This window comes from Electrophorus electricus, chromosome 1 (genome assembly GCF_013358815.1).
Source record: "Electrophorus electricus isolate fEleEle1 chromosome 1, fEleEle1.pri, whole genome shotgun sequence".
In the NCBI taxonomy this organism is placed as follows: Eukaryota; Metazoa; Chordata; class Actinopteri; order Gymnotiformes; family Gymnotidae; genus Electrophorus; species Electrophorus electricus.
The window spans coordinates 27,453,722-27,467,406 of record NC_049535.1 but is presented as its reverse complement, the minus strand read 5'-3'; the positions used below and the strand labels follow the sequence as shown (position 1 = coordinate 27,467,406).

Sequence of the window (13,685 nt, the reverse complement as noted above, 5' to 3'; positions counted from 1 at the left end):
TACTTTGCAACATTGAAATAAAGAATGGCATTTGCGAACACAACCACACATTACTAGTGAAAGGGTCAGATATTCATTGTATAACAATTATAGAAAGAATCAAACAGATGCATCAACATCATTATCACCAGCATTATTCTTCTCAGTCAAATCCCCATGTGTGTGATGTGTAATGTCATTGGTGGGGTCTTTAACTGGCTCAGTCTGGAGTGTGCTGCAGCTTGTGCAGTTTGTAGACACTCTCTTCATGTGCATGCCGGATCTTCCTCTTCCTCCAAGTGGCATCATTGCCGTGTACTCTCCACCACACAGTCTATACGTGCTAACTCCAACAGCACCGCAGGGCATAGGGGCTAAAGTGAGGGGACCCCAGGTCACTGGGGCAACAGGACAGGACATTGACTGGAAGCTGATGGACTGGGGACCAGCAGGCTGTGCGAGGTCACGGATTGATACAGAGTGCACCCTTGCCGGGCCATGAGGGAACGCCATGTGCATGGGCTGGGAAGAGAAAAAAGATGGTGGAGGAGGGAGGATGCAGGACAGTGAGAACAGCTGTGAGAAATGGAAAGGGGCTAAGAAGAGGGGGGTGCAGGGCTGGGAGAACAGCTGTGAGAAATGGAAAGGGGATAGGAGGAGGGCAAGGAAGCAGAGGTCAAAGAAACCATCTGACAGGAAAGCTCATTCAGGGTGTGTTTTCTGGGCTCTCACTCGGCGGAGCTCCTCTCATCCCTGCCTGCTGCTCCTGATGGCCTACCTTCACAGTCTAAACTTGTAGCTGCCTTAAAGGTATAAATAAATATCACATTCTCTCTTGTGTGCTCTTTACCTTTTAATCTTTTCTCAAAAATGTCATGACTTTAAATGCTTTTTACCTAAGCTATATATTTCATTTTAAAATACTTGAAGACCAACAACGTTTTTTTGTGGTTACTGACGTAGGGTTAGGTTTGGCTTATAATGAATATATGACAACTATATGACCAAATTTGTATGATCAAATCCAAAATATATTGTTATGTGTGTCTGTATATTTGTTAGTACAGAGAGAATCATGTCCATGTGTAGCTGAAACAGAGAAGAACCACACAAATACATTGCACTTAGTGCTCAATATTTCATGAGATTAGTATAATGCACTTCACCTCCTCTTCCTCTTTTCCAGTCTTTCTCCCTCTTCCCCTCCCTCCCTCTATCCCCCTGTTTCCTTTCAGCTGCTCTGCCCACTATAGATACAGTACAGGACAGGCATAGAGAGAATGCTGTGAGACCTGTCTATGCGGAGGTTGAGACAGGTGTGTGAGACACATCTCAGATTGGCGCTCTGCTCCACAGGCCTGCCTGTCCACTGTCACTGCCTCCGCAAAGAACGGAGTGATGGGATTGTACCTCCACCCCTCCCTGGGTGACATTTCTGCCTTCCTCCTTCTCTCTCCCTGTATCCTATCGGTCCCGACACTGCTACCTCTCGAAAAGCATTGTCTCCCTCCCGCTCCAGTTCTTCTCCCTGACAGCGGGCTGCAGGCATTTCTTCCGAAGAAAATCTCCCAGAAAGGAACAATGCAATACAATGTAACCCTTAAACATCACTTAGTGGACTTACATATATTTTAGGCAAGGGTGCAGGAGTGATTTAGCAAGCATTTCTGTCCTGGGAGGGATCCAGGGCCAAGTCCAGCTGACAGGGGGTACCCCCCCAACCAAGGAAAAAGTTTGGGAAAAATTGTGACCACTCACAAAGAAGTAGGACAATCATGACATTTCTAATGTCTTTTGAAAACAATATCTAATCTACATATTAACTAACAGTTAATACATTGTGAAGTAATTTAATACATACACCTTGCTTTGTTTTCATATTACATATTTCTGTATTTGTCCCTCTCTGCCATATGCAGAATGTTGTATTGCATGTTGTAGTGCTGTAGTGTTGCATCACGATGATATATAAATAAATAAAACTATTTTGCATGTTGATACTACTTAACTAAATACAAGTGCATGAGTTGGGATTTTAAGTCTGCAAATTATGCATTTGACAAAATAAAATCAGATATACTGAGGCATCATACCAAATGAACAACCAAACAAAAAATAGAGCCAACAGCCTTAATATAATGACTCCTGCACCAATGATTTTGGGTAGAGAGAGAAAGAGTGCGAAAGAGAGACTACCTCCATGATGTTGCTTTGATCTTATTATATTGCTGCTGTAAAAGGGTACTCCTGACATCCGTTTGATGAGACACTGTGTGTGTGTGTGTGTGTGTGTGTGTGTGTGTGCCTGTGTGTGTGTGTGTGTGTGTGTGTGTGTGTGTGTGAGAGTGTCTGAATGCTCCTTCCTTTTTTAAGGAGGCTCCTGTTGAAAAATTGAGCTTTGTTCTTTGTAAACCAATTACTTCTCATCAGTCCTGGGTTCTTAAAATCTTTCACTCTCTAAATTGTAAAACCGATGCATTTTTTCCATACATTTTAGCTGTGATGCCTGGATCCATGTATGAGCCATTCTGTTTGGACTCAGATGCCCACTACCCCTCTCTCACCTGCATGACAGTGCAGATAAGACAGACTGCTTAAGCTCCAACAGGTGCTTTGAGCCCCCTCGCTGCTCCTCTCTCCTTCACACCAGCACTTCAGCAGACTCCTGTCTCGATTAGCTGCTGAAATGGAGCTGAACTAAATATAGCCCACGCTGCCTTGCTGCTTGGGCTGCCCCTCTAACCGTACGGCCGCCACACGCATCTGATTGCTGTTCTGCTCCTCTTCTCACAGGGGAATAAAGGAGGATGAGAAGGAGCAAGATGAGCCTCAAGGAATGTGCTGCCATATTGATTAATGGTGAGGTGACCAAACAGAAACCCTATTAATACCTCACGAAACAGGTGTCAGGCCACCGGTCACCATGTCAACAGCAAGGCATCAGAACCCATGGGAAAGAATATGATAATTCTATGTTTACTATGCCACTTTGAATATGACCTCACTTAACTGTTGCTTGAGCATTCTACACATTTTCTACACATTTATTGTGAATTTTGTTATAATTCCCCTTCAAAATGGTTCAGCAACTTGGCAAGCTCAGAATCTGTCAGCAGTGTGTGTCTGCCACTTTCGCACAAGAAGGGTTTTTTGAACACTCTTGACTACAAATAAGCAAGCCAAAAAGTTTTAGTATTGTTGCAACACGTAGTGGTTATTGTGCAGTAACTGAGATGACAGTATTACTTGGTATTCTATATATCAGGTAAGCTTAACTCCAGTCCTAGACATCCAGAGTTCAGTTCACTTTGGTGATTTCACTGCTCTAACACACTTACCAAAACTGGTAATTAACCGATGAGTTTGTTTAGGCTGGACTCCAGCCCTCCAGGGCAGACTTGGCTACATTGATCATGACATCTATGTATATTATATAGAGCTATGAAGCTAGACCCTAACATCGCTACTTGATGGGAGGCTCCATGCTTTGCCACTCAGGCTTTGCTAGTAGTTCCTCTGGTTCCTCCAGGCATGCTCCACCTGATTCCTCATCTGGAGTGCATTACAAAAGGTACATATACATCCCCATATGCAAGTTTACAAACTTACAAGTTTGATTTATTTCTCACCTACATAGTCATACATGGTATAACTTGCAGTGAAATGGTTTGAGAGTGCTCTGTCCAAACTGAGGAAAAAAGCAGGAGTGCATATATATATATATATATATATATATACATAAATATATATATAACAATGTATGTACAATATATGTATAATATGTATATATACACAATGTACAATGTACAATGCTACTCTGCCTTTGTAAAGTCCTGTCTACTGTTCGGGCATTTCTGAGCCATGATTCTTGCCTCTATAGGTATGCTACAGTTTTTACTTCAGTCCTGTCTGGAGCCTTTGCCTGTCATAGTGTGGTTGATCATGGACATCCCTGAGTGCCTGCTTCTGGTTGACACCACTGCCTGTTTGAATAGGTCTCATGGGGTAGCCCTAAAAACTCACTCAGTACATACATCCTGCAGTCTGTGGACCCTGGCACATGCTGCACAGCAAGACAAAACTTGCAAACTAAAAAGAAAAGACAGAAGTTCCTAGTAAGTCTTTAAAACTTCTAATGGCATTTAACATTGAAATATATCAGAACAGAAATTTTGTGTGGCAGGTGTACAACATATTTGTGTAAGTCTTGTTTATAGTTTTCTTGTAGGTGCCTGTCAATTGTCAAGAATGCTATAAGGCAAAACTGATAGCTGTGAAAGTAATTGTTTTAAAGTCTTTTTCACATTTTTCATAAGCACCATTATTTTCAAACACTTGGGAATGAGAGGCAGTCAGATGTAAGTGAAAGGTGTTTTTATTTAGGCTTTCCCAATCATAGTCATTCTCCACAGCAGAGGTCAGAAAAAGTTGGCAAGTTCAGCATATCCATATCCTCAAACAGAACCAAGGGTCAGAACCAGAAACACCAAGATACACTAGGACACCAGGAGTTAGAAAACTCAGGAACATGTAAGTAGGAGTAGACCATATGCAGAGCCAAACTAGTAGCAGATGCAGGCATTAGACGAATCAGGGGAAAAGATAGCACAGCTCTAGAAGACCTGGACAGGAACTGGTACAGATAGGAAGCGTGTGGCCCATTTAACAAGATCATGAATCTGTTAAGGAGAAAGGAAAAAGGGTTCATCAGACTTAAAGATTAAGTGTAAATACTAAGTTTTTTTAAAATAGCATGTTGAAAAGAAAAAATAACAGTTAAAACAAGAAATTGGCAAAGCAGGACCTTATTGGTTTGGACTAGTGTATATACCTATATATATATATATATATATATATATATATATATATATATATATATATATATATATATATATATATAAATAATCAATGTTCCTCAATGTTAATCAAGTTGCACCAGCCCATTGTCCACAGTGTGCATTACACCAGATATCCAAATACTCAGTGGACAGTTTAGAGGTGAGCTCACATGCTGAGGGCTAACTCCTTTTAACAGTTAAAGATGAAATCCTCAGAATGATGAGTGATGAAATCTGATGACACTTTTCAAGCTCACTGAGAACAGTACTGGTACAAAGTTTCCACGTAAATTTTTCAGCATAAAGATTTGCTAAATGACAGTAAAACCAGTGTGGCAGCAGCCTAAAATAATCCCACACCTGTCGCATTCTTGTGTGGAGTAAGACCAACTGTAGGTTTGTTGTTTATTATTCAGTGTTGTTTATGAATGCTGACAGTCACATGAAGTACAAGTTAGTTGGCTTATTTTAGAAACTTGCGATTGTTGTAATTTAATTAGTGCACATCAAATTATTGATCTGCAGCCTAACAGCAAGCTGTCAATGAAACAAACCACTTGTTTGTTTCGTGTGTGTGTGTGTGTGTGTGTGTGTGTGTGTGTGTGTGTGTGTGTGTGTGTGTGTGTGTGTGTGTGCGTCTGTGTGTGCGTCTGTGTCTGTTTCTGTGTGCGAGTGTGTGGAGTCAGTTTTGTAAAACAACAGACAGGTTGGTTGGTTCTGCTAAGCTTAGCGCTGTTGTGCCTTCTACAAAAAATGCAAGTCTATCTTTTTTGTATTCTTTCACATCTTTTCAGAGTTTCTGTCAACAGGAGTAGAACTGTTGAAAAGATTTAACTGACCAAGAAATGAACACAAACAAGAAAACTGGATGACGTTTATTATCTTCTCACTTCATTCAAGCTTTGATCATGTTCAGAAAGCAAACCACCTCACAAATCACAAAAATCTTATTTCAGTGTTTGATATACAATACTTCATTAATGCATTAATGTGTATATTTATGGAGGATGGAATTTTTGATTTTCATAACTGGCAGCAGAAACCTAATATAAATATAAGTCTACACTATTAGCCCAACAGACAGTACTGCTGCTAACGAATAGCCTGCCGTTTTATTCAGCTCTACTCTGCAGCAAAATACGCAACAAATAAACAATAAATTAATTAAATAATTAATTTTTAAAAACTGAAATTGCATGAGCAAAACTGAAATGATATCTTTACTGGGCATGCTGTACTGCTTCAAGTTTAATCAGTGTTTACAAAATACTTCATGCAGCACGGAGCTTTCATCATAAAGTGCAGGACAGAAGACCACCTGACACGTTAACGATCGCGCATGCAGGGGGTAGGCATCTAAAGTTAAAAAACGGCTAAGGACTAAGAAGAAAACGTGCAGGTGTCCCTAGCGGATGAGCGCCCTTTCTCATCTCGTGTTTTCAGGCACACAAAAAAAAAACGTTTTTTACACCCTTAGAAGAAACAATCACTACCTCTTCAGATGTATGGGCTACATTTACTACATAAGATTACATGCATTTTCCTGGTTTTATGCGAACAAGAAAAGTTTTAAGTACATTCTCTTTGTGCCTTTGAGGTAAAACATGTAAACATTTTCACTGTAAAAGCCAAGTACCCCGAGGCAACTAACTGGTAGGCTACAAATATTTAAGACCATATATACGCAAAAATGTCTTAAGTGCAAAGACCTACGTAAACATTCATAAACATCAATACATTCTCATATCTTTAGCGTGCAATTCCGTCTCTGTGACAGTCACTATGAAGACGTTCTGATTCAGCGTTTGTTAGCTTTCCTCGGTAAATACACAAGAAAATCACGCTGCATATCTTCGCGTTGCACAATATAAAACCAACTGGCGGTGACCGTTTGCTTGGATGGAGTGCATCCAAGCGCGCGGCTAACTGAGTCCGATCATTACTGCCTCAACATCTTTGGACGGTCTTCGGTCTTTGACGAGAAAGTTTATCATGCTTTCTGACTTGATCATGAGGTTGCACCCAAGGAAAAAAATCCCGAACATCACCGTGAGCGAAAGTACGCACAGCACTGCGATCTGCACCACGCGCGTCACAAACATCTTGCGCTCGTCCTGCTCTAGTACAAGAGAGCTGCCGCCGTCGTTCGCGGTTACCTCGCTCCCGTTACCTGTGCAGCAATCAACCAGTGTCCCTGCTAGCTGATGGCTGCGGTTGAGCAGACCCCCATGCGTAAAGATGCTGTGGTTAAAAATTGTTACGTTCATGGTGATCGTGAAGAGCAGATAAAGCGGAAGAGCTGGAGCGTCTCTTGGTCATACACTCACGAAGAATTTTGTTTCTGCGGCCGCTTGTTGCGTCATGTGATAAGGAAAAAGCAAAAAAGAACCCTCAAAAAATGAACTGTGATCAGTTGATCTCCTTAACTTTATTAATGTCATATATGTAAAGTCCTGCAGTCTTTTGGTGTAGTATTTCTGACTGTAGTGGATGAAATTACCACTTAAAGACTTAAAGCGCTGGAAAAGTAACTCCGCCGAAAGCTCCGTTCCGTGTATTCGTAGGATGAATTGGTGCAATTCTCATAGTCTCATTGCCTCTCTCTCTCTCGCCCTCACTGTCTCTCTCTCCCCTCTTTCCTCTCGTGTATGCGTGTGCGTGAAAGAGAGCGCTCAGAGGAGGGCAGGATAGCCTTAATCAGTCAGTGGGGCGTGAAGAGCACGCTATGATTAATTTTTAACTTTCATCGGTGTTTGACGGGACTTTTAGAATCGTCAAATATCTTAATTTTGTTTTATGATTCAGTATAGAACATTCACATTACAGCCTTACAAGGGTTGCAAAGCTTTCTTAACCCCAAAATTCTAATAAAATATTTTAGTAGTCCAAGTTCGTTACAGCCGATTTTATCTGATATAGATGTCAGCTTTTTCCTTCCTATAACACCTGTTATTAAATGAAAACTACTCAGTCTTTAGCCCTGTCAGGATATGCTCCAAGATTACTTATCACAATATGTTTGAAGCTTAACCCCCTTGACATAATGATTTTTACACGTAGTTATTCATAAACGTAGAATAACAAAGGAGTGAGAACGAAGGCATATTTTTGCACTCTGACAAAGCCAAAAAAAAAAACAAAGCAAAAAAAAAAAAAAACCCGCTGTGATAAATTAAGAAACGAGAAAAGGTAATGCTGACCAGACAAGTGTAAACTTTTCTCATGATACCATTTCCCTTGTCCGCTAACTTCGTTTTAAAATGTGCCATTTTAATTCACTTTCAAATGTAAATGAAACTAGGGCTGCTGTCTTTGGTGCGTGCAAACACCATCTTAGTTCACTATTATACCGAACAGCCTATTTCCACCAGGGCACCCGTGGATTTAGCCAGTCATTAGTCATTTGTATTTCATGTGGAGGATGGTGGACTCGTGCGTACATGCATGTCCCTTTAATTTTGATTGAGTCCTGCTCTACCTGAGGTGATCCGCTCAGTCAAGAAGCTAAGATGCGTGTGTAGTGTGGTGTCTCCAGTCCATTCCCCACCTGGAGAGTACCATGGCTATATTTGTTTAATAACAACAATAAAACCTATCAGACATTTATACTAAACAAAGCATTCAAAGGATGTTGTTTAGCATCCAGATTTCTTAAAACCAGTGGTGGACTACACTGTAACTTCTCCCTTTTTCAGGAATTTCAGTCTGAGAAATTGGGTCTAAGTCTAGTGAAACTATTTTTATGTCTGCTAGCGGACTTTAATCTAATATTATTTACTCTGATTTAAACACAACTTCGGGAAGAAGAAAAACAAACAAAGCAACTAAAATCTCACTGCACAACAGACTTCCAGCAGTTTGTAAACTGCAGTCAATTAAACAGAGAGGGGTGCAAAAGTGATGGAATTTGTGGCTGAATGTGCATAGCATTTTGCGCATTTGAGATTGAAAGTGTATTTTAAAACAAGGTAAAGGGGTGTGTATTTGTTAAAGCTGCATCATCGTTAGTGAACTCATTATGTTCCACTCTATGCCCCTGACCCCATCTCCCATCAGCCACCTGCTATCAGCCTGCCTGTCACTCCAACCAGTTCCACCAACCACAGCCAGCTCCTGTCTCTCTGGGACTTGACTTGATTTGTTTCTTGGCTTTCACCTGGTATGTTTGCCTACTGTTCAACTGGTTTTATACTGTTTGGACTGTTCTCTCATGTGTGAGTAATACTCTAGCCCAAGCCCAAGTACTTAGCATCGCTATGTGGCATTTTCAAAGTAAATTTGTACGATTAAAACTATTCAATATAAAGGCAATTTTCATGCAGTCTTTTCTGCAAAATGAGGACAAATGTTTCCTGACCTGGCTCACAAGTACCTCTGTCCACTCTACATTAGGGTTTTCTTCCAGCTTCTGAGCCATGGAAAAAAGAACTGCTTCCCTGTCCAAAATGCTTGGAGGCTCGATCCATGACCTGATTCAGTGACCTTTCTTGGGAAGTGGACTGCAATCCACTGATTTAAGGCATGTGATCAATAGATCTATAATCTAACAAGCCAAAGCTAGTATCGCCAATGGATCCTAGTATGCAAATATGCACATCTTTCCTCATTATGAATATGGAAAAGAGACAAAGATTTGCAACCATTGCTATGTTTTTACAGCAGAAATGTTAGTGCATGGATGTTTGTTTGCTTTTTTTACTTTGCTCTCTTAAAATGGGCACCAGTGAGTCATCTCTTTGTTGCCTGGAGCTAATGCCCTAAAGCCCTGATCATTTTCTTGAAGTCCATACACATCTTCCCATGCCAATAAACTTAATGGGCTTCAGGTTAACTGCCCACAGTTGGCAACTGCCTGACCAACCACGTCTGCCCCTTATTTTCATATAGTTATAGAAAATAAGCAACATTAGTCATTTTTATATTGTTCATATTCTTGTGATTGTAAACCTACAATTGCTGGGCTGTTACAATTTTTTTTTTATCATGTAGTTTATAGTAATTTATACAGAGATTCTACAGTTTTATATCTTGGTGTTAGGCTTACTTTTTTAAACACAAATTTATCATGAAGCACATCAAATAGGCATACTTAATACATGCTTAATTCAGCAAGCAGAAGTTGTCATAGTTCAAACATTCATTGGACACTAATCATTTAAGATTAGTTCCCTTGAGCTAATGTAATAATACTAAATAGTAAACAAACTAGAATGCTAAAGCTCAGCTCTCCTGGAGTTAAAACTGCATTCCAGAATTAAAAGAAGTGAGCAACAACTATCATCTTCTGTATCAGTAACACTATGGCAGTCTGCCCTTCATCCTGCTGCTTCTCTGCTACACTCAGCCATGTGGAACCATGAGAAACACCTTGTAGGTGTACAACCTACAGCCATGCACAATTTATGTTAGCCACAGATCACTTTCAACCCTGCAGTGACAACGATACTGACATACCTGAAAAAAAACCACATCAAATCTGTTGTGACCAATAAACTTATATGAGTTTAACACTTATAGCAGTGCCACTCCCACAGCAGTGTTAATGCTGTTTTGAGAATGATCTGCCACCCAAATGTTTCTGCTCAGCAGTGCTTCTGTGCTCAAAGCCTAACAAGTGCTGAACAGTGCAGATGTGATCAATATCAGATGCCTGTCAGCTAATGTGCTACAGACTGTTGCATACACTTATAAAATGTAAGACAGGCTACATAATAAAGTGGACAGTGAGTATAGATAGAAGCTAAGTGTTTCTAATGGACTGGTGGGTATATATAGCAGTGGCTCTAAAACCAGGTGCTAGTGTACCACAGGACTCTGCAGTCTAATGTTTTCACCTTTTTAACAGACTTTATTGAGCTTATAATAAGGGCTTCAGGAGTTAAATCAGGTGTCATAGAGTGGAGACAACCCCAAACAGTACAGAACAGAGATCCACAAGCATTGACAATGAGTACTGATAAAAGCATTGGAAATGAGATCTGATTCACAAACTGGGAATGAGTCCTGATCCACAGACTGGGAATGAGTCCTGATTCAGGGACTGGGAATGAGACCTGAATCAGGGCAATATGATTTCAGCAGTTCAAATATAAGGAACCAGGCTATAGTGTTTTGTAAATGCAAATGATTTGTTTCACAATACTACCAAGTTTTTTACTAAGTTTTGTTAACAGTGATTAGTAGATACTTCTAATAGATAAATTAATGTATAAAATATGAATAATGGTTCATGTAAGGAAGTCCTTCCATGAAATATTTTTGCATCCAGTAGTTTTCAGTCATGGAGACCTCAGTGTAATTATCTGTTTGCACACATGTGCACAAAAACAAAAACATAAAAAACATTACATGAAAACCTAAGTGTGTGTATGAGCTATTGACACAGATAATTCAATGGCTCTAGTTAATTGATCAACTCAAAGTTGAACTGAAACCCTCATTTAACATTACTCCCTGATTCCTTCCCCTATGAATTGATTATAAGTAGGCGTGTTCTCCATGCCTGCATATCTCCTCTCCTGGGCCCCATTAATGGCCTTTTCATTACTGAACATGTTTAAAAGGGATTAACTAGGATTATTGCAGGTCTAAGCATAAAAGATGTTTTAACAGTTTGGGTTTAGAATGGCACTGCAACTCTGTATTCTTTTGCACTCTAACAGGTTGCTAGCTGCTCCAGATTCATTCTTTTGCACTCTTACAGGTTGCTAGTCCCTTCAGACACACTCTTAAGCACTTACAATTTGCTAGTCCCTTCAGACACACTTGGGTGTCTTTTTTCCCTCTTTCACTGCTTTCTACAAAAAAAAGCCACAAAACAACTATAACGATCGCCCTTCAGCTTACTTTATTGGCGCTGGATGTCTTCAGTGAGATTTTGATCCCCTGATGCACACTGCGTATACTTGTAACTACGTATACTATAAATATACTATACAGATATTCTACATATAGATGTGTAGCAATGGGCTTTCTACTTGTTCCTTAGCAACAAGCAACCTGTTTGCACGGCGACAGATGGTTGGTTAAGCTATTTTGGTTGGGAAAATAGGAGGGAGGGTATAAAAGAGGGTTGGAGGGAGAGAGAGAGAGAGAGAGAGAGAGAGAGAAGGAGAGAGAAAGAGAGATGGACTGAGGAGTAGAGAGATGTTTCCACTTAGCTGGGGGAATTGGCAGCCTAGCAACACAATGTAAGTGAAAATGTCCCTTAGCAACCGGATAGGCAGAGCCCCCACTCCTTCAGTGTTACACACATGTTCTCTCCTGTGATGACTCATACACAGTGACACAAACTAGTGATACATTAAGTGACTTTTGCACCACCTGCACAGTTGCGATATCCCCTACTCATCTCTTGTAAGTGCACATGCACTCATTAATAGTCACACCACAATTGCAACAATTTGCCCAGCATCCCACAGTGATGGAGTCTTACTGGGAATCATCTATAATTCAACCACTGGTTACTTGGAATTGATTTCAATAAATGTTTGCCTAGTGATGATTATGGTTAATGAGAATGGGCATGTGTATAATTTAAGTCTGAAGTTGCATGAAAGAAAAAGTTCCTCTTACCATCCTAAAAACAATATTTTACAATGGATTCTTGGATCCTTCACACTTCGTAAACAATTGTTGGAAAGATAAAACTTTCAATCACATTTATTTCAAAATACAAAATGCTTCTTCCTGATTTACAGGAAATAAAAGAACAAAGAACACCTATTACTATCTGCAGTGCAACCATTTAATCATTCTTAGACATGATTTTGTGATGCTTCCTGGGTTCTAGAGACCAGTAATAGATTGATTTACCTGCTTACGCTAACAAAATAATCACAGTGGACTTTCTTGACCAGTGAACTCTTGTACATGTGCATGCTATTGCTGTGCTGAGCACATCACTCTGAAGGAGCAGTTATGCGTAGTGCTGCCTCTTCATTCTGCAACTGGGTGTGTTGTGGGATTAAAAATACTGAGCATTGGGCTTCACAAATATTGTTGGACTTTGATAAGAACTAGGGTTTTCTGATAAACACAACCCTTTATAACCTTAGATTTCTTACTACCTTTGGCCCTACCCTAAACTGGTTAATAATGAACTACCTGAGAACAAGACGTAGTGTTTATTAAAGGCATAGTGATTGTTTAATTGCAGTTCCACTTTAGAAATTGTTTTGTCCATTTTTAATGCAGCTGTTGAAAATCAGGTAGTTTCTCCAGCTGAGGTTGATACATCAGAGCTCTTCTCCAGCCTCTGAATCCAGCAAGACAAGGTGAAGCGGGTTACAGCATAATTTGTTCTTATTCGTTTTTGTAGGGCCTTCAGTATATTATTCCTAAAAAGGGATACTATGAGTCAATTTTAAAATAATTTTTACAGCAATGTTTTCAGATGTTGCATGTCTGAAGACCTCTGACGCCACTGACGGTAGGACTTCAACAGGTCCTCTTTTTTTAATCTTTCTCTTTCCCTCAACCTTTCCCTTCTTCTTCTAAAACTAGTGTGTATCCTCCATCCAATACAGGCTGGCCCTGACTCATCCTACTAGCTGGCAGACAGCTGGCAAAGAGAGAGAGAGAAAGCGAGAGAGAGAGAGGAAAGGAGAGAGACCATACTGCTGATGATGCTTTAATTAAAACAGATTGTCTCTATGTGAAGAATCATGAGCAAGACCTGCTGAATTCTCATTACATCCTGTGAACTACAAACACACACACACCCATTCATGTCCACAGTACTTAATACAAAATAAAACACAGTCAGGAAGGATGAACTTTTGTATGGGTCACAGAAAACACACAAAGCATTTTTTTTTATCGTAGACCCTGATGAGGTAAAAAAGAAGAGTTAATCCCTGTTTATTA

General features: G+C 40.1%; 1 protein-coding gene across 1 annotated transcript; it reads right to left on the bottom strand.

Annotated features, from left to right (window-relative positions):
- Positions 1–5,678: 5,678 nt before the first annotated feature.
- On the bottom strand, positions 5,679–7,443 carry rprml (reprimo-like). Its single transcript, XM_027003379.2, has one exon. It carries the CDS (start codon positions 7,082–7,084, stop codon positions 6,740–6,742), a length of 345 nt encoding a protein of 114 aa, XP_026859180.1. The 5' UTR covers positions 7,085–7,443; the 3' UTR covers positions 5,679–6,739.
- Positions 7,444–13,685: the final 6,242 nt, after the last annotated feature.